A 21,772-nucleotide genomic window follows, 5' to 3' on the forward strand; every position below is an offset into this window, starting at 1 on the left:
TTTTAATCTCCCAAATTTATCTTAATTGTGGATTTCATTTCTCAAATTCAATTTTTATCAATTTGATCACTAAAGTTTACTTCAATTGTTAATTTGATCCTTACTGTTTAGAAAAAAAAGATAATATTGCTAAAATCTATTAACATATATCATAAAATAATGATAATAGTCATGTAGATTAATAATATATATATATATATATATAACTATTCAGTTGGAAAAAAATTCTGAAATTTTAAAAAACAAGAACAAAATATGTGTAAGGGATATTGATAAAAGTTAATCTAATGTAAGTACTAATTTGTTCTTATTTAACAAATACATGTTGAATCATCAGTATACGTTATACACTAAACTAATTTGAAAGTCAATTTGTACTTTAAAATTTAAAAACTCATGATTACTTAAAAAAAAACGTAAAGAATCAAATTGATAATTGAAACAAACTTAAAGAATGGAATGTTTTATTATCTAAACATAATAATTTTGATTTAATATGGAGAAAAACTTCGGGCCAAAAAATGTGAAAAAATGTTTTTGTTTACCATGAGGCAGTGAGGGTTTTTTGGCTCCGTCAGATCAACACAAGCAGGCGAGTTGACAAATGTAAAGCAAATAATGCTCTGGATCCCGTTCTCACCTGGACCAGGTTCGTGCATTCAGAAAACAGCGGACTTCATATCCGTAAAATTTCATCACTTGACGAATGCAACCAAACAAGTTCCTTCACGTTAAAATAATCTGCGGCAAAGGGTGGATGCGTTCTCTGGAACCCATACATCACTTCAGCAAATATTCTAGAAAACAACTCTAAACCAACGTAGGCTTCTTGAATTTCCCATGAACCCACACCCTTCGCATGCTCTTCCCTTGCTGACGATTCAGAGACTTGACACAACAATAATCAAGCTCGAGCTGCAAGGTTCATAGGCATAAAATTAAATGGCGGGCAGCCAATAGCCATATGTCAAAAACAGTGCAGAAACTGCATGAGACGCACAAGCTATACAAGTTAGACAGGTGGGAGATTCCATGAAGTGGACTGTATATTGAACAACCACTACGCTATTAACTGATGCTAAGCTCAGTTCACATCAACAAACGTGCAAATAAGCACATAGTTTAATGCAGGACGACAGTATGTCAGTATCGCACATACAGTTCTGTTTCTTTTTTAGCATGAAATATTCATTACTAACATCAACCACAAGTCCACTTCCCTAACTACAGGGCGCTTGGCTCACTTGGAAAGGAGGTGAGTCTGCTTAACCTGAGGTCTCGTATTCAAGTGCCAAGGTATGCAGCTACATAATTTCCTGATGGGAGGTACCCCACCCCTCGAGGTGGCCCAAACAGATGCCGAGCTGGATTAGTCTGGGCTGAGCCTAGGATACCGGTGCACAAGCCCAAAAAAAAAAAGGGTCCACTTCCCTATAAATAAAATAAGTACCTCCAATCTGAAATGTAAAACACAGTACCTCAGTGAAGCCTGCGCCCACAAATAGGTCTCTGACAGTATCTAAACAGAAGAAATATGAACGTGTGCCATCTGACCGCTTGTATTCCCTGAATCCGACTCTCTTAGCTTGCTCAAACCGAAGCATGGTCATATCATACAGACCTGATTTCATGAAGTTTAATCATTCGTAGCAGTTTAGGGTTCATAAGAAATATTATGATTTGTATCTTGGTTAGAAAATAATGTGATAAGGATTCACTAACGCGCTACAACAGCATACAGATTTTCACAAAGACTCCAGATAAAATTGACTGCTAGTTTATTACCATAGTCCCTGAAAAATACCATTCCTCCAGGCTTCAACACAGCAAAACACTCGTTGATGGACCTCGACATTCTTTCCAGTGGCACTGCTGACAGAGTAAATATCTGATAAATTATCCATCAACCCAAGAAACTAATTCATTAAGATGTCATCAAAAACATGTTATAGTTTTCAACACGAGACTGCAATGCAAGTGAAATCCAGACAGATGACAAGAAAGACTGAGCATCACTCGAGGCAAAACAATCTTAGACCATACTATTACCTAGGCATTTAAAAAATCAGAGGTCATAGACACATCAGAGCCACAATATGAGAGCATAAACGCATGTATCCTCCAGAATAAAATCAAAAAGCGCATAAACAAGATGATTGTGCGTATGATGAAAGAGCAAATTGTTTGCAAGACACTTTTGTGACGAGATGTCAACTTTGAAAAGTATAATATAAAGTGACTTACTGTTGTTATAATATTAGGGGCTAAAGTACAAATCTACTCCTGAATATTTTCAAAAAAGGCACAATGACACCCCTACATTTTTAAAAACAGGACAATGTCACCTTGGATTAACAAAAGTAGCTAACAATGTTAATTTCTTTAGATGGGTCCCACATATTAGTGCCACATAGATCTTCTTCCTCCTTGATTTGACCACACACCTATGTGCAAGACACACTTTCTTCTTCCTCCCACCTACTCGTAAAGCCATACTCCCTATGATTTGAAACACTTGAGGCATGCACCCAAACCATGGCAACAAAAACATAATCCATAGCATTTGATATTAATATTCCCAGACCAACCCAAATCAATTGATATCATTTGGATCAAGAATGCAAAAACAAAAACATAGTGTATGGCGCCATCTGGGTAAACGAGAACTTGACAATGAGTAATGACAATATTAGTATTAGTTAGAATAATGCAGCAGGTGAAATAGGAGATGGAGTGGGATTAAGAAAATGAAGATGGGGTTTTGGGTGCAGCATGCGATAGTGTACATGGTAACTAATATTTCTAGTCTCACACATGCTCTCTGATTATAGAGATTTTAATTCGTGTAGTTCTACACAAGAACTAATCCTAGTTAGAAGAAATTGCTAGTTAGTGTTCTTAAACCCAAACCAGATTGAACTGTTGGTGAACACGATTGGAGAGTTGCACAAATGCTGGAATTCCAACGAGTTCAGCCATCAGATCTCAGGAAGTGAGGATGGAATCTCGAGTCGCAAAGCAAGGAAGGAAGGAATCTTGCAGTCTTCAAGTACGAAGAGTGAAGATTGAGACAACGCTGGTGAAGGATTAACAGAGGTAATCTCGCAGTCTTTGAGTTGCAAAGCAAGGAATCTTGTGGTCCCGATGAATCAGATCTTGGCAAGTGAAAGGGGAAGAAGAAGCTTAGGCAAAGTTGCCATCACTGTTGACGATGGAGGAAGATGACGATAATGATGGAGAGGTGGGAAGATGAAACTGTACAGCTATGACTAGGAAGACAAAGAGGCAAAGAAGAACTAGCTTGCAACCCAATAGTGAATAATTCGCTTGCACACATGGCATCAAAGTGGGGGGCCCATTTGAAAACACCATTAGCTACTTTTGTTAGTCCAAGGCGACATTGTCCCTTTTTTAAAAACATGGGGATGACATTGTGACTTTTTGAAAATGCTCGAGGGAAATTTGTACTTTAACCCTGATATTAATAACTCTAAACACTAGTTTCAGTCCCATATATACTGGTGGTCTGGAAACATCACATAATTAAACTTATGATACTTTAGAAAGAAAAGGTCTTACCAAGGTTATAAAATCTACTCCACCAATACAACCATCATATCCCTCCCGTGAACATGTATTGGTAAAACATGGTTCATTACCCTCCTTGGACTCTGGAGAAAAATGATATAACTAAATCTAATTTATCAAATAATAAAGCAAAATAGATCACACCAATACCATAAAGATGAAGCAGAAACCTGAAACACAGTTTGACTGCTTTTGTAAAAACTTGTTTCGGCAAGAATTGCATGCCAACCACGGGGGAAATCCATTAGTGCAAACATCACAACAGAATGTGTGGAAACGATCTTCAAAAGAGCCAATTGTAGCAGAACCTATAACTTCTTGAGCCCTATTTAAACTCTTGCTGCTACAGTCGCATGCATAAACAATAGCATCTTTGTTCGCTCTAAACAGGAAAATTTTGTCAAGGATAGTAAGTTCAAGATCCAAAACCAATATCAAATAAACTACCTAAAAGAAAGTAAATTATTTTAACCTTCAAACCAACAAAACATGAATGAACAATCGATTCACAGCTACAACCAACCATTTTCAACCAATCAAATTCTCCAAAAGCTAAAGTATAAAATGGTGATAATTTATTCAAGAATCATCAAGCCATTAACATTAGATAAGAAGTCGACCAAAAATAAGTCACAAATATGCAACTTAAACCCAGGTTTCTAAAGAAGCAGAGTGTATCTGTGTCACATGTGGAAGCCAAACTCAAGAAAGTTTTGGACTTTTGGTATTTTTCACACTCAATGACTTTAGCATGTTTGCATGAACAAAATAGATAGGACTCAGGAGAACGTCAGCAATAGAAGTCTCATCAAACCAAGAAATCTGCAGAGAACAGCAAGAGATGTAGTTCCTTCTGCATATATTAAGATTGTCTGAGCACCAGTATACCCATGCTGTAACCAGCCAAAAATCTAGGTAAGCACGCCACACAAACACAACAGAGCAAAAGAAACTGCTCTCCGTGAAACAAATCAAGCACGCCGATTGAAAGGGAATACAGGACAAGCTTTCTAGATTCGGGCATGCCCATGTTCCACAGCAAACAAGGTGGGGGGGCATAAGTGCATGATCCGACATCAATAAGTCTCTGCACAAGAGCAGTAACCAATCAAACTCTCTTGAAATAGCACATCTCTGTATAACCGCTCAAAAAAGATCGTTCACGTTATCACGTATATTGTCCAGAGTCTAGGCGGTGAATAGCTACTATCAGCATAGGCCCAGTTAAGGTTTGGGGATAAATTTGTGCCGGTATTATCCCGCTGATGATTTGCGAATATCGGTTCTTTTGTTAGGCCTGTGACCCTCAATGAGAAAAAAAGGGTTTAGGCCAGGCCAAGCAGAATGGTATTAGGAATTAAAAGTAATCACTAATCAGGGTTTATGATCACTGATGTTATTTGAAGTCAAAATGTAGCCAGAACGACTTCCGATTGTTTGGTTCTCGTACTACACAAAGAATCGAAGGATTGGATTGGCAGTGAAGAAGAGCAAAGCCAAATAAAAGACTGTATTACCACAGTATTGTCTCCGACCCATTCCCCGGGAAGAAAATTACCGCAAAATTGGGAGAGCAGTACTTCCATTGCCACAACCTACTTCCAAAACTGCGTTTTCTCCACAGGAAAGCAGTTCAGGGAATTCCTTCACCAAATATCGTCTCTCCTGAATCAACATTTACGCATAGTTTAAACAAATAAAGACAGTTTAAAATAAATGTACAATAAAGAAATCTTGCAGCGGAAAAACCTTAAAGAATTTCCCCGAGGAATGACGGGTGTGAAATTGCTCCCAGGCATCCACGTCGGCTTCTGCTTCTCTCGCAAAAGACGACGGCTCATATGGTAGTAAGTGGTAACGAAAAGAAGGATTTGCTTCGATCTCTGCTCTTAGTTCTTCCCAGTCGAAGCCCTTGGAGAAGTATTCTGCTTCGCAGCTCATTCTCCGAATCTTTGCGCGACGCGCCTCAGGGTACCCAATTGAAACCCTGCATGCCCTCCTCATCCAACCCCACGGTCAAATGAGTAGATTATATGGGCAAAAGTGTAACTTTACTATTATATTAGTCCTTTAATTCTTAAATTCTAAAAACTAATAAAATATTTTAAAGGGACAAAGCAACTTTTAATCCCTTAACGTTTGGGATTTTATTAACTTGGTCCGTTAACTTTAATTTTTGTCATATGAGTCCCCAGCGTTTACTTTTGTTATTAAGTGATTTTTTTATGTTTTGTAAGACAAAATAACCCTAAAAAAATTGATATGAAAACTAGATTGTTGATGTAAAATATACATGTGGATTAAATAAAATGCGTCAACAAAATCCATCAAGCCCTAATTACTTATATGAAATCCACAATAGTGATAGCAATATAATAAAATAAATAACAAATAAGTAATTAACACTTGACAAACTTAACTAATGTTTTTTATTTAATTCATCAGTATATTTCACTTCAGCAATCTAATTCCATATCAATATTTTTGGGTTATTTTGTCTTGTAAAATTTAAAGGACTTGATAACTAAAGAAAATATTAAGAACTCAAATGATACAATTTAAAGTCAAATGACCAAATCGATGTAATTATAAAAGAAAGAGACGAAAAGTTATTTTAGCCCCATTTTAAAATATTAATATATCAAGTTTAATTTTGGAAGAATTATAGTCAGCCCTCTCTTAAGAAAATTTATCACAAACAAAGATTAATTCAAAATGAATTGTTGTTAAAATGTGAAATATGACCTATTATTTTTTAAATGAGACTTATTATTGGTCCTTATTTATAATTAGTTTTATTGAGAGGGAGTTGACTATAATTCTCCCTTTAATTTTTAAGGAATGACAATGATCGAACTAAAATATCATCATTTAAAATTTTTTGTTTGTATTTAAAATTGCAATGTTAACATTTTTTAATTAACATAACAGTATTAGGTTAATGAACAATGAGACCACCTCTTTTACACAAACACACATGGTATTTAGATATGATTTTGCAAGTTATTAACAAATTTTTTACTGATTGTATCAAGTTGTTGACACCAACTCTAATTGTTCCTAAGATGAGTGAATGAACATGATGCTTATCAATAAAAAGCTTTTTGTTTAAACCTAAAATGAAGCATTACACTAACAAAAAACTCAAAAGAAATGTCAAGCACTGTGATGTATCAATTAATGCAAGGCCTAGTTTGTTTCTCAAATAAGTTCACACTAAACATGTACTAAGGGAAAGGATGTAGCCTTTAAGACTCGGAGCCATTGGATGTGGAGGACCGTTAAGACGACATGAGATCGTTATTTAATATGTCATGAACCTTACTAGACTGTGCCAAGTGATAATGGATATTTCGCATACGAGCTCCTAATTTTTCAAGTGTGAGGGTTTCAGGCATGTGAGTATAAAAGAGGTTCAGCTAATGAAATCAAGGGAATACATGCGCAAAAGTAGACTCTTTCCTTAACTTTCAATTCAAATTCACCTTACACTTAGGTTTAGACTTTGTTATTTCAATTTCACAATTGTAGTTTTTGTGATTTTGTACTTCAATTTTAGTAATCAAATCTTCTTTACGTCATTATATTTGTATCTTCGTATTCAGGTGAATTGAGATAAGGAAGCTCGAGGACTTCCTTCTTATTTATGAGACTTTACGTCTCTGTCACATTTGGTATTTAAATTATTCAAATACAATGAACAATTTATAACTAATACTTTCATTTTGAAAAACATATCAACTTACAAATAAGTGTTAAGAATTTAAATTTTTTTTGCAACGTTTACATTGATAAATTAAATTTTAGATTTAAAATTTTGCATTCCAAAACTCATATTTAAATCAATATATTTATAATTCTTTGTTTGAGTAGTTTAAAAAAAATTCAAATGAAGAAGAGAGATAAACTAAAATTTGAAACAAAAATAAAAAATTAGAAATAATGAGTTTATTTTTATTTTTAAATCAACATGAGATAAGAAAAGATTTGAAAGTTATAAAGATATTACTAGTGAAAACACGAGGAGAACATGATGTTAAGAGTGATTAGAATTTCAAATAATTAAGATATAAAAAAATTAAAATTACAAATAAATTATAATTTGAAATAGATTTGGATTTGAACTAAATCCAAATTCATAATTTTTTGTATATCCAAATGAGAGATTTAGTTTAAATCCAAATCTAAATTCAAATTCTCATTAATTCAAATGTACCATTATAGAATTTTCAAAATTATATAACTATTGATATTTTCATCATTTCATTTTTAAAGCATAATATATATATATATATATATATATTTATAAAAAAATTTAAAAAATATTACAAATTAATATAAAATATTAGTTGTGGTTTTTACAAAAAAACCAACATTTTAAAGTTACATGTCTTCTTAAAAAATATCACATTTCCTTGGAATGATGACACGCCAGTTTTGATTTAATTCTTTTTTTATGTGAGCATGAACTCGGCTGCTTAAAAAATAAAAATTGGTATGAGAATAATCCAAAGTAACACTATGAAATTAAAACTCCAATGTTTCAATTTTGGACTTTTTTTTTTGGGAATCGTTTCATGTGTTACGATAGGAAATGTATCAGAAAAAACAATGATTTATTGATGACATTATTCTACAAAACACTCTTCGTTAACTAAGTGCAAACATGCCAACCAATGGTGGAAAGAGTTCGTGAGTCCTGAACTGTGGGACAAATTGCAAAATCTAAATGGGAAGGATTGGCTAGGGTGGAATATATAGAGCAATGCAGGCAAAATGTTCGCGCAGGAGGTTCGTTTGGAAGACGCTATTTGCTTTTGCAATTTGGGATAGTTGAAAGTGCAGATGCAAGAAGTAATTTCAAGAGGAGGAAGAATTATGTCTGAGGAGCCCACTGCTTCTCTCTTCAAAGTAGTGGCTGATTTAGCTATAAAGCAGCGTCTACCTAGAGAACGACAATTAGGCAACGTTTACTTTGCATGGTAAGGCAGTGAGGAGGCTTACAAATTAGAAACGAATTGCTCTACCTTACAGGATGGGTCTGGCTCTCGTGGTGGCGTCTTCAAATGCAAGAATGGTCACTAGATTCAAGGTTTCAGTTGCAAGTTGGGCAAAGCAACCCCTGTCATTTCTGGGATATGTGTCACTTATAAAAGGCTTGAATTGTGTCGGCTTTCTGGAGTTACAGTTATGGAGGTTTTTGTGATTACATGAATACTATATTCACAATTTTAAGGGATAATCATAATTATTACTCTTTTACCGATATTAATGACCCCACTAGGAGTTTAGTAAATAGGAATTGTGATATTAAATTCTATTTTGTTTGTAGAGAGGAAAACACTATAGCTAGTTATTTAGCTAGACTAGCTTTCATTTACACCACTAACACAACTTCTTTTCTCCAACATCCCATCCCGGTAATTTGACCATGATACTACCAAAAAATATATATTTATTAATATATTATATTTTTAAAAATATTTTTCAAATACTACAAATTTTAAAACTTGGTTTTAATGACACTGAGTTTCAATTTTTTTTTTGGCGCAATAGTATAGTGAACTTTTTTTTTCAGAAAAGTATAAAACTTGGCTTGATAGAAGCCAAGTTCTATACTTATGTTTAAAAAAAATAAAAAATTAATGTAATATGTGTGGAAGTTTATGTCTATTATGACTCCACCTTAATATATGATTGTACTCCATAATTTCTTTTCTCTTCCTCTCTTGTTGCTAATGCTGGTAATTCAGGTCCAGCCCAACGAGTTGACCTGAACCTGGCTGAAAAAATTTAAGGCTAGACTTGAAAAAAAAGATAGTTTTTTTTATGTTCATGCCTATTGGCCCAAATGCCTAAATAAAACAAATTTATTTTTTAAAATATATAAAATATAATTAAATATTAATTAATTCTTTAAGTTTTAAGTTATTTTATATTAAAATATTATATATTTGAGTCCTATATATTGTTTAAGTATCAAAAAATATATTTTATATTTTTTTATAAAATAAAAAAATTATTAATTACACCCATAATTAAAAGTATTATTCTATTCCTATTTATAAATCACACCTAATATTTTCATCAGAATTAAGAAAAAACTTGCAAATCTTATTAATTTTAAGACAATTAAGATATTTGCTTTCTTTGTTTTTGGGAACTTGTGGTTTAGCTTTATGCTGCCTTCTTTTGATGTTTATGCAGGTGTTGCACTTATTGAAGGCTTTCCTTAATATTCAGCACTACTTGCATAGGCTAAAAGAGAGCTGAGACTTCCTAAGAAAAAACATTAATTAAATATTCAAATAATAAAATTTAAGACAATTAAGGTATTTCATTCAAATATCCGAATAATAAAATATAATTAAGTATTAATTAGTTGTTTTAAAATTAATGAGATTTGTAAATTTTTTTTAATTTTGATGAAAATGTTAGGAGTAATTTATAAATAAAAATAGAATAATACTCTTAATTGTGAGTGTAATTAATAATATTTTTTATTTTATAAAAAATATAAAATATATTTTTTGATATTTAAATGATATATAAAACTCAAATATATAATATTTTAGTATAAAATAACCCAAAACTTAAAAAGTTAATTAATATTTAATTATATTTTAAAGTTAAACTTAAAAAAATATTTTTTTTTATGTTCATGTCTGTTAATCCAAACACTCGTTGGGCTAATAGGCTTAAATTATAAAGAAAACTTGATAGTGATTTTTTTTTTTAAATGTTTGAGCAGGTTTAGCTTGGTTTATTGATTTTGATTCGAATTATCGACTCTTGCAATAAGGGAGAAAGGGAAGATAAATTATAGAGTACAATTATATATTGAGATACAGTTATAGCAGACATAATCTACCACATATATTGCATCAATTTTTTATTTTTTTAAATATAAGTACAAAACTTGGCTTGATACTTTTTTAAAAAGATTTCGTACAGAACTTGGCTTGATGTATAGAAAAAAAAATTTGAAACTCAATGTCATTGAAGTCAAATTTTAAAATTTATAATATTTAAAAAAATATTTTTAAAAGTATAATATATTGATAAATAATTTTTTTTTAGTAACATAGTCAAATTGCCTCCCATCACTTGACAGCGTTGATGGGGATTTTGATGTTGTTGATTTTTTATTTTTCTCTATTGTTTTTTTTTTCCCAGCTAGACTAATTGTGCCTTACTTGCGCTTCGACCTGTTTTCTGAATGATTATGTTTCTCCAATTATTAAAAGAAAAACACCTATTATTTAAAAAAAACTTGGAAAATTGCGAAGATCAATTATTCTGCACATCATCTTAACCATCGTGTAAATTTTATGTATTAATTCACTCCTAATCACAATATAAATAATTATTAATTAATTACATTTTAAAAAAGGGAGAAAATGATAATAAAATTCTCCTACATTATATAAATGACAATTCGATCTCTTAAAATACTATAATTTTATTGAAATTTGTAGAAACTTTTCTGTCATTGATAAATTTATGTAAATAACCAAATTACCCTCATAACAATATCAATAATTTGATATGTAAAATTAAGATTTGCTATTATATTATTGTGAATATAATAAGTAAAATTGTAATTACTTAAATAAAATTTGTGATCATTACTTGTTATTTCTAACATTTGTAACAATATCAAGAATTTGACATGCGAAATTGTGATTTGCTATAACATAGTTGTAAATATAAAAAAAATTATGATTATTTAAACAAAACTTATAATTATTACTTATTATTTTCAATACTTGTAGCAATATTAAGATTTTGATATGCAAAATTGTGATTTACTATTACGCTGTTGCAAACACTTGTAGCAATATTAGGAGATTTATTTTCAACAAAGACAATATGATCATTTACATAAATTCATCAATGACATAAATTTTTAAAAACTTCAATAGAATTATAACATTTTTAAAAACTAAATTATCATTTATATAATTCAAAAAAAATTTATTATTATTGTTTCTTAAAAAATCAAAAAGATCAATTTTTTTTTACATCTTTCACATCTTACTCATGAATGAAATAAATATAACATTTAATTTATTTAAAATATCTCCATTAATTACTTAAATGAAATATAATAAAATAAGGATGTATGAAAAAGTATGCTCTCTTCGTTAAAAAATGTAAGCTATTTTTTAAAAAGTTGAATGTTAAAAAATATAATGCATTTTAATCTTTTAAAATATAATCATTGTTTTTTTTTAATATCCTTATTGATAATGACTTTATATTTATTATAGTGTGTTTAATAAGAGTAAATATTGAAAGAAAGAGTTAGTTTAAAAGTAAGTAATTATTTTATTAAGATGAGTTAAAAATGCCTTATATTTTAAATGGAGGAAGTAAAAGTTAAGCAAGTCCTATATTTTTAAAGAAGCGAGGACTTGTAGAAAATGATATACTGTGATACAGAGGGAGTACATGAAATTTAAAATTAATTGTACAATTTATAATAAACATAGTGCAAATATTTATTGATTTTTATATAAAATATATAAATTTCAAAATGCTAAGTTCGTTTTAACCATAAGTATCTGCACTATAATATCAGTCACATTTTCTGAACAACGTCGGTTCATCCTTCTTTGTCAGTGCAAGGGGCGTGCAGTCAATTCTTACGCCACTTCGAACCCACAATCCATTCTTTGGCAGAAAAAAGCTCAATCAGGAGCATGGATAGCAAATTGAGCCCCCTAAGTTTAATTGTCAAGAAACTCTAGATTGGTGTCTCCTATGTCAGAATGCCTAAATTATATGCTTTGGTAAACTTACGAGATATTTTGACATCATTCTAATCTTCAGATACTGTTCAAAAATCTCAGTTTTCACAATTTCTCACCTGCGTGTTGCAGGGCTCTTCTTAGTTCATCTGCTATCTCTTGAAGAAGAATAGGTTTTCGAATTAATCCGTTCATTCCAACCCGCAGGCATCTATCCATCACATCTTCTTCTGCACTTGCTGTAAGAGCTATAATCAAGGGCCAGTTGCGGCTGTGGAACTTCCGAATTCTCATAGCCACATCAAAACCATCCATTTCGGGCATGTGCAGATCCAAAAGGATGACGTTGAATGTATTACCAGATGCACTTACAGCACCCAGGCATTCAAACCCTGATGAAACAGCAGTTACTTGACAACCCAACTTCTCAAGAAGTTTTTTCGTCACTGTCCTGTTTATGTCGTCGTCGTCGGCTAACACAACCTTGAGGCTTCTGAACCGAGAGTCCAGAGAATCTTTAGGTGCTAAAATGGATCTTCCGTGTGATGGCCCTATCTGAAACTTGAGGGCAAGTGTCATGCTTTGTGCCAAACCTAGAGCGTTCAGTGATAACCAGATATTGCCTTGCATCATCTGCAAATCATTCCACATTGTAAATTCTGAATTACTAAGAAGGATATTATCAATATCCATCAGACTCGGAATATCTAAAAAGAAAAGAAGTTCAGATTTTCTTTTGCATAGAAAGCATGATCCCACTCTACCGATCTTCTAAGGCACATAAGTCTCATTTAATTTATTTTACCCACCCCCTTTAACTGTTCAAAAATATGAATACAAGTCGGCCTTTGCCAATTGGTTTCCTGATCTTGCTGATGGAGCTCAAATAAAAATCCAGCATCAATAATGATCTCAAAATTGGTTTCCATAGGGTAGTCCATGTAAGTTCAAACCCACCATCACCTTTGTTTCCTTGAACAAAGAGGCTCATATTACTAAAGTTCTGATATCACAATATTATCTTGATCATGCCTACAGTATTAAAATCAACAAATTTAACCTCAGTTAACCTCCTTGCAGAATGACTGATGAGACAAACAATTATCCCAACATGGGGGAACAAAGCAAATGCGTAGTGTCATTAAACTAAAATGGCAGAGCGACTAATAGAGGCTGGATGGTTTTTCTTGGTTTGTTTTTGGTTTAGTGTTTTCCTTGTTTATTTCTTTGGCCCCTGGCCTCATCCTGTACTTAAACAAAATGACAGCGCAACTAAGTTCTTGAACTGAAATAAGATAGGAATGAGATTTACAGAAAAGCCATGCTGGCACTTTCTAAACAGCCTGTTCAACCAAAATTGAATGTCAAGTACTGATCAGTATTACGGACTAAGAGATCACACGAAATTATACTTCCTCAATAAATTGCAAGAAGAAAGATATCCTCTTTCACTAAAGTTGCCACTTGGCAAAAGCTGATAAAACTAGAAGGCCATGGAATGAGTCTATTAACCATCCAAGCCAATACTATAGTACTGGCAAAGTACTTACTATATATCAGAAAAGTCATCCACTTTTGACCGTAAATGAATTCCAACGAAAAACTTGGATACTTTTCATCATAGGATGAAAAACAAAGAGTGACTTCAGAAAGTAGCAGAGCATCGCGTCATCCAATTTGAAACAAAGATATTTAAAAATCATAAGCTGCCACTGTTTCTTCAGCTTTACATGAGGCCATGTAAATCTTAATGAAGAGAACAATTTAAGGAATTCCTCTGCTACACCCCAAATAACAAGCTGGCCTTACATATCTATGGTTCTAAATGCCAATAATTACCTTTCAATCCCTTCCTCCATCATCATCATCATCATTTTTTTTTCAGGTTATGTCATACTCCTCCTTTAATGTAGATGTCAAGATATGCCCCAAAACTTCAGTTGAATACAGTCATTTGCTAACTAGTAAAACTCCTTTGGGAATTAATGTATTTTATGCAAAGACTCTTGTTCATATATCAAGAAAAGAGAGTTTACATGGCCACTAAAAATGATGGATATGGAGCTGGGGAAGCTTTTAGCCCTTTAAGAAGTGGCATTCAACTCATCCAATTTGTTTTTCTCCATTAAATTTAAACCAGGAATCAAGCAACCAGATTTCCAAACCAAAACTTTTGATTAGTAAGCAAGCATGCAAGATTGGTCACCAAGACTCCCACCCAGCACAAGACTTGATGCAGCATAGACTAAAATAACATCTTTTTTTTTTTTGGTTCTTTTTTGGAACATACTTTAGAGTGTAAGTCAGTTCCTGATTATTTCTCATTGTTAAATCTGACAACTTTATTACTAAATTTCTCAGGATTATAGTAAATTCATCAATTCAAGCATCAACCTATGCATACGCTGCTTCAAACAAAATGTCCTAATCTGCACACAGCCAACTGCCTACAAATTTTAAATTAAAGTGAGAAACTTCAAAGCAGGAAAATGCATCTCATAACCTCGGATTTTTTTTTTTAAAAAACAACGCAGGAAGCATCATATGACTACATCAGAAAATAATTTATATTATACATATTAAATAAATAGAATGATGCACATACCTGTGCCAGTGTTTTGCACATGCTGAAGCTTAGGCCCTCATTAGGTTCATTGCTGTAGTGCCTTCCACCAGCATAGCGTCTTGCTGAAGCAGATTCACCTGAACGCGAACTTGTACCAGTTATCTGAAAATCAAATTTCATATATACACAATCATTTTGCATGCCTGATCTCCATATTCCCAAAGAATTATTGTCCTTATCCCCATTATCATTTCCAAGATAAACTTGGACACTGAAAGTCCTTTCTCCATCATATATGTTCAATAAATGGTCAATCATATGCAAAATTACTTGAAAAGCCCTTGCCTGGTCCCCTATCACCAAATCGGGCAACGACTTCTGCACTTCAATTTTAAAATCAAAGCCTTTATATACACACAGACATTTAGCAATACAAGCAGTTTCTCTCATCATCAAATGTAAATTGAAAGGTTTCATCTCTAACTGGAAGCTTCCTTTATCATTTACCGAAATCTCCATTACATCATTAATCAAACTTGAGAGAACATGGCCAACTTTGATCATTGTGTCAACTATAATCTTTTGCTCAGATCTCAAATTGCCCTCTTGAAACATTGAAAGCAGGCCCAGGATTGAATGCATAGGCCTGCGCATGCCATGACTCATCACTTTCTGAAATGATTTCCTTGCCTGACTAGCCATCATTGCATTCTTTTTAGCCTGTTGCAAAGCTCGGTTTTGCTCTGCCAGTTTCTGTCTCATGAGCTGAGACTCTTCAAGAATATTTGCATGAGACAGGGCTACAGCGACCTGATCAGCAACTACCTCCACTATCTCCATCTCTTGGTGGCTCCAAGGCCTAGAGTTTGAATTTGGAAGAACCAAAACCAGAATAGCATAGGATGTATCAACAAACTCAGGTGTCCCTCCTTTAAAATTTGAAACATGAAGCATCGGCATACGAATAGCTGCAACAGCACCTGACTCCCCAGACCCCCCCTTACTTGCAGATCCTAGTACTGATTCAGGCCTCAAAATCCTTACCCCTTTACTTTTTATTATCTCTAAGACATCTGGGTCGTTTATGGGAATAGAATAGTGAAAAATCTCAGGGGAGCTTGTTTTCAACTCATGGGTTAAGTACATTTCTCGTCCATCCTCATTTGGCATCCAAACAGCGCAGTTATGCAAGGCCAATGAGTTAGAGAGCTTAACAAGGGTGGTGTACAAGATTGTATGCTTATCCAGAGACTTTCTGATTTCCCGTGTTAGCATACGAACATGCCAGCTTGCTTCTTTTTGTCTTCTGATCATTCCAATCTCCTGGTCTAATTCCAACACGTTCTGCTTCAGAAAGAGCTCCCTCACCTTGATTTTGAGAAGAAGAGGAATCAGAGTAAAAAGGGTAATTGCAGTTGCACAGGAGACCAGAGCTGTAAGGAGTTTAGCAATTGTAAGGGAGAGCACCAACTGAAAGGAGTGTGGTCCGTAATAAGTATATGCATTAAGTAAATGCGTCAAGCCACAAAGGACTATGAATGCAATGAATTGGAGGAACACCCATTTGAAGGGGAGGTTGGAACGACTAACGAAGTAGAGGAGTTCAACAGGGATCGAAAAATATGCTATGGCAATAAAGAAGTCACTAACTCTTTGGCTCTCTAAAATGTTATGTATGCTCCAAAGCCCCTCTTCGTCACAATTGCACTGCGCATAATCACTGTCGATAGCAGAAACGGAGACAAAGATGTAAGAAGCCAACAAAAGAGAGGCTGATGCTTTTTCCATGGCTCCCCAGCTGGCTAGTATGTTTGAATATCATCCGTAAAAAAATATCATATTCCAAATCTTATCCAAGTTTTTTGTATATGACTAAAGGAAGCCTCATCCACCAGCTGACTTCGTATGATGTTGACGACTGATCTGCTGTATTCAAGGCTCGAGATCTAACATTTGCATCTGCCCAAACTCCTCATACTCTTTCTATTTTTGGGAACTCAATAACTTCAAAACAGAAAAGGCTCTGGATGATCAAAGAAAGCTGGATTATACTGAGAAATGAAATGGGAAAACCCGAATCACCTTGTTCAGTCTGGATTTAGGAAGATCACACACAGCCACACGGTGGAATGATGCATAAAGAGAACAGATTGCAATCGTTATGATATATTCCCTTAAATCAATAAATACTTCATCGTAAACACTTACCTAAGATGTCTAAGGAAAATTAAACCGACAGAAAACGGACTGAATCAATCCTTTGCAACCCAAAAGGCGAAGAAAACTGCTACAGAAAAAGGAGATATTCGTGTTCGCCCATGTCTCGGAGTCTATAGAGAAGTGTGTGGAAAGCTGAGAGAAGCAATGGGAATTGGGACCACACAGATTTACATGAAGCGAACCTAGACTCCCTCGGTTCTGTGCATCCGCCTCATGCCTCCCTCCCATGCCATGAACTTGGAGTATTCACCTGAATACTTTATTGGTATTCCTTGTGTTTTTTAAATGGATATTTGTATACATGTCCTTTTTTGTTGAAATACGTTTACTTCACGCAAATTCACCATCATGCTATAACAAAAAATTATGTTTACCAAAATGCAGGACTTTCAAAAATATTTATCAACATGTTACAAATTAAAAATCGTCCTGATAGATATTAAGTTTTAAAATTTCTTTATGTCAAACATATATAAAACCTAGCTTTCATGGCACCATGTTTTGTACAACTAGACAAAAAAGTCAAACGTACTTATCTGCCACTCTCTTTCTCCCTTCCCCCGCCCACTGGTTCTTTTATTTTCTCGGTTAATGCTACTACCCCTTGCAAAAATTGCAAACAATTCTCTCCCTCCTCTTGTATATATGGTAGATGTAATATCAGTTATCAATTATTTAAATAAAATATTATATATTTGTTATGAAAATAGAGGTTGAAAAGAGGAGAAAAGAAAGAAACCTATAATGAGAGAATTAAGAGCTTTCTTTAATTTGAAAACTAATTGTTTATTAAAGATAAATTAGTAAATTAGTAGATTAATTGTGTTAATTGTGATTTTTAATGGTAAATTGACATTTTAGATTGTTGGACAATTGTATGATTAAGATTAAGTGAAAGAATTGCAATTCAAAGCAGAGCATGTGAGCTAAAGTGAGAGTTTTTTCATCATGCCACTTGCCTTGTGTAACATCTTGAACTTCAATCCAAAAAATTAGTTGTTAATTGAAGATAAATTAATAATTAGTGGATTGATTATGATTTTGAATAGTGGATTAATATGTGGTATTAGGTGGTTGGTGTGTTAATAGGATCAAAAAGTGAGACGACAATTTGGATCATGATGCACGAGCATTAGTGAGAGTTATTTCATTGTGTTGTACTTGCCATGGCGCATTGCACAGAATTTGAATAAATCTGATGTGTAACATTCCAAAATTTTTTTCAATGATTTGTTAATCTAATGAAAGATAATTATGTAAATTTAAGTATAATTGGTTTGAGGATAATTAGAGATGGTCATTGGGTTTAGCTTTAGCCTTTGGATTGAGTTTGAAAGTGAATTGGGTCACCCAAGTTCAAATTGTATAAAGAAATTGGATTTTCTATCTCATTGTGCGTTATGCTACAGTGTAAAAATTTATATTGCAGCATAATTTCTTGAACCAATTTTTTTTTAAACACAAAATCAGGTAAAAAATAGAGGGTAAGACCAGAAACAAAGAGGGGGAGATAAAGTAAGTATTTTTTCTGCTAGGACATTAATTTTTGGACATTTTGGAGGTGACTAAAGCTTGATTTCACTTAGGTATGCCTTTCTTATCTCTTCTTCTTCTCTTTACACATTTTAGTAGTAAGATTTAAGGTTGGGAGATAATGATTTTCAAATTTAAGGCTATGGATCCAAACCTATTAGTCTAAATGGGACTAATGAGAGTTGTTTAAGTATTTTACACATAATTTAGAAGTTTTTACAAGCTTGTAAGCTTGATCATCCATTTTGGATTAACCTTAGACCTCTAAAGTGTGATTTTGAATTGTTGGGTGTTATATTAGTGATTATTTAAGTTAATAGAAGCTAAATAGAGTTAATAGGAGTTAATAAACCTGCTTAAGTGCAAGAAATTAGAATTTTAGGTAATTAAAGTGTTGATTAATAGAAGTTGGAAGAGTGTTTATGATGATTTTAATGATGATTTGTATGATTAACTATAGATCAATTATCTTGTACACTATTCAAGCTTTGGTATAGCTTGTGAAAAACTTTTATTGAGAAGTAAACCTTGACCTCTTAAGGTTCTATTTGGTTTAAGAGAAGGAGAAGGGAGGGGAGAGGGGGGGAGGAGGGAAAGAGAGAGGAGGGAGAAGGGGGCATCCCCCCAAATTGAGGGGGAGGTTTTGGAAAGGATCCCCTACCCTTGTTTGGTAAGGTGGAGGGGAGGGGAGATTTTTTAAAACTTCCCCTCCCCTCCAACCAAACAAGTCTTAAAAGTTTGAGGTAACTGAAAAAAAATCTAATTTATATAATTACTTGTTAATTAATTTTTTGTTGAATTAAATTGTTTATAACTTATTGGGTGATTGAAAACTCATTGATGCAAAATTTTGCAATGTGATGGATTATGTATGTGAAATTGCGTTGGATTATTGAGAACAAAATGCATATTTATACATATGTGATTAATGATGATGATTGAAAGCATGTTATTATGAAAATGATGAATATGTGATATTTGGCATGTGGAATATAATGGAGAAAAAAAATTGTGTGAATATGATATGATGTGATTAATGCATTAAATGGCATGTAAATTATCAATTTGTGCGTGGCATGATCATTTAGATGGGAGTTTGCCTATAGGAAAAGGAGTAGTTGTGTTAAACTCACGTGATAGTAACGGCTTATTGTTGGAATCGAAAACTTGTCTTAGCACTGACCATTGAGATCTGGAGGTAGCTATTATTTCATAGTTGATTAGTGTAAGCTTTGCTTACCTAAACATAGTTAATTATCAACCCTAAGGTAATCAAGGGTTTAAACCTAATAAGAGCTACCAAAATTACAAGTGGAAGAAACAATTTTAAATAATTGCAATAGGATCCCAAGAGTTACAACATTTAAAATACTCTTATTCACTCTTAGAATTCTTAAATCAAAGTTTTAAATAGATGTGGAAGTCTGAGATTCAAATAAAAATAAAAATTATTGATTTAAAGCTCAAAGTTGTGAATTATGCAAAAAATGACATGTGCACTGCGGCTTATTGCGTCATGGCACGAGGCGCCATGGGTCTTAGTACATTGCACGAATTTTGATAACAAATTTTTTGTTATTACTAGGATGAAATTTTAAAGCATCCTAAATCTCTGTCTGACGTCTGATTGCGATGACTTCGATATCTATACAGAGCTTTCTTCTAAATCTAGCTAATGGCACAAGTTTCACACTCAAATTTATTTTTTACAAAGAGTTAGATGCCCAAACCCAATTTCACTCATTTTTCATAAAAACTTACAGCAAGGGTGTTCAAACTCACACACAAGTACTAAAAGCCTACACCAATCATTTAACCATACTCAATGGATCATATATGACTCATGCAATACTCCACACTCAACCAAATATACATATAATGTGATTTCATCACTCAACCCTAAAATTTCACTAAAACACAAGGAGGAAGAAAATTAACTCAAATCATCAATATCATCCCAAAACACCTTAAAATACACTTTTTACTACTTGCACAAGTATTTTAGCCCTAAACAAGATTTACAATTGCAACTCACTAATCCCAAGGCACAAACTACACAAGAGTTACACCATAGTAATGCAAAAAGATAGAAAGTGATGAATGAGTCCTAGTTGGCAATTTAACAACATAAATACACATAAATAAAGTAAAGAGGCATACAAATGGAATTTATATTGAAATCCTAAGCCTCAATATGCTTTCCCCGATCTAGATTAAATGAGCTAGGCCTTGAAAATAATAAAAATTAAGGTCTGAGTACAATCATTTAATAACTAAAGTTCACTTAATTTATACAGATGTATATTAATTAAAAATAGATGCAATTGGTAATAAACATCTATACTTGCACATACAATGAATATAGCCACGATCACAATAATAACAATCATGTGATCGGGCATAAAAGACATGTAATCATATTTATATCAATTATGCATAATATAAGATTGCAAAACTAACAACCATGTGCCCTTAACACAAGCTGAACTATAACAATAACAACCAAATGATAGGATTGAAATGTATGATCAAATGCTAGCCTTATACCCTCCTGTTACCTTCTATATAAAACTAATAGTTATTAAGTGGCTACGACCGTCAAGGATTAACCTAGCTTTTTACTTGTGAAGAGCTACCGGGCTAGGGTTAACTCACTTACTTGTATACTACAATTTTTCCCAAACTAACAACCATAGGGTGTCATATGTAACATTCAAAAAATATGAACATGATTAATTAAGTTAATCAAGGTAATTAGTGAGTTGATAAGGTGTATGGCTAGAGAGGTTTAATGAGTGTGTTTGGTTGTGATTTCAGTTCTAAATACAGGTTCGCCCTGGATGTGAAAAGAGGAAGAAAAATAAAGGGCAAGATTTTGTGTCACGTGCCGCGGCTTGTGGTTGGGCCACCATCAGGCATATGTGCCAATACGCCTGTTAGAGGGCTTTTCTATGTCATACACCACAGCACATTGGCCAAAAATCAGACTTTATCTGTTTGTGTCTACGTGCAAAAACAGAAAGAGAGAAAAGTTAAAAACAAAGAGCACGACTTGGCTATACTAGGGCACATCTATTGGGAACCTTAAGGACATTTAAAGGCTTTCAAACAC

General features: G+C 33.2%; 2 protein-coding genes across 3 annotated transcripts; both read right to left on the reverse strand.

Annotated features, from left to right (window-relative positions):
• Positions 1-524: 524 nt before the first annotated feature.
• Positions 525-5,607, reverse strand: LOC129306154 (uncharacterized). The gene is made up of 7 exons (XM_054946555.1): positions 5,338-5,607; positions 5,147-5,253; positions 3,759-3,970; positions 3,580-3,671; positions 1,786-1,888; positions 1,479-1,621; positions 525-915 (listed from the first exon to the last, which is right to left on the reverse strand). The coding sequence occupies exons 1-7, from the start codon at positions 5,590-5,592 to the stop codon at positions 811-813; spliced, it is 1,017 nt and encodes a 338-aa protein (XP_054802530.1). The 5' UTR covers positions 5,593-5,607; the 3' UTR covers positions 525-810.
• Positions 5,608-12,262: 6,655 nt separating this feature from the next.
• LOC129306207 (protein EIN4-like) lies at positions 12,263-17,382 on the reverse strand. 2 transcript variants are annotated; one of them, XM_054946668.1, is made up of 3 exons: positions 17,116-17,382; positions 14,947-16,999; positions 12,263-12,974 (listed from the first exon to the last, which is right to left on the reverse strand). In XM_054946668.1, exons 2-3 carry the CDS (start codon positions 16,693-16,695, stop codon positions 12,447-12,449), a joined length of 2,277 nt encoding a protein of 758 aa, XP_054802643.1. In that variant the 5' UTR covers positions 16,696-16,999; positions 17,116-17,382; the 3' UTR covers positions 12,263-12,446. The 2 variants fall into 2 exon arrangements, with proteins under 2 accessions (XP_054802643.1, XP_054802642.1); XM_054946667.1 differs by having other exon boundaries at positions 14,947-17,382.
• Positions 17,383-21,772: the final 4,390 nt, after the last annotated feature.

This window comes from Prosopis cineraria, unplaced genomic scaffold, assembly GCF_029017545.1.
Source record: "Prosopis cineraria cultivar Desert tree isolate PC_DT_omini unplaced genomic scaffold, ASM2901754v1 PC3, whole genome shotgun sequence".
In the NCBI taxonomy this organism is placed as follows: domain Eukaryota; kingdom Viridiplantae; phylum Streptophyta; class Magnoliopsida; order Fabales; family Fabaceae; genus Prosopis; species Prosopis cineraria.

Excerpts from the sequence above, each read along its gene's own strand:
- LOC129306207 (XM_054946668.1), bottom strand. The coding sequence starts at position 16,695 with ATGGAAAAAGCATCAGCCTCTCTTTTGTTGGCTTCTTACATCTTTGTC. Across the intron at positions 12,975-14,946 it reads TGTGCAAAACACTGGCACAG|ATGATGCAAGGCAATATCTG; the intron begins GTATGTGCATCA and ends AATGATTTGCAG.
- LOC129306154 (XM_054946555.1), bottom strand. The coding sequence starts at position 5,592 with ATGAGGAGGGCATGCAGGGTTTCAATTGGGTACCCTGAGGCGCGTCGC. Across the intron at positions 3,971-5,146 it reads ACTGCTCTCCCAATTTTGCG|AGCGAACAAAGATGCTATTG; the intron begins GTAATTTTCTTC and ends TTTCCTGTTTAG. Across the intron at positions 1,889-3,579 it reads GAGTAGATTTTATAACCTTG|ATATTTACTCTGTCAGCAGT; the intron begins GTAAGACCTTTT and ends ATAATTTATCAG.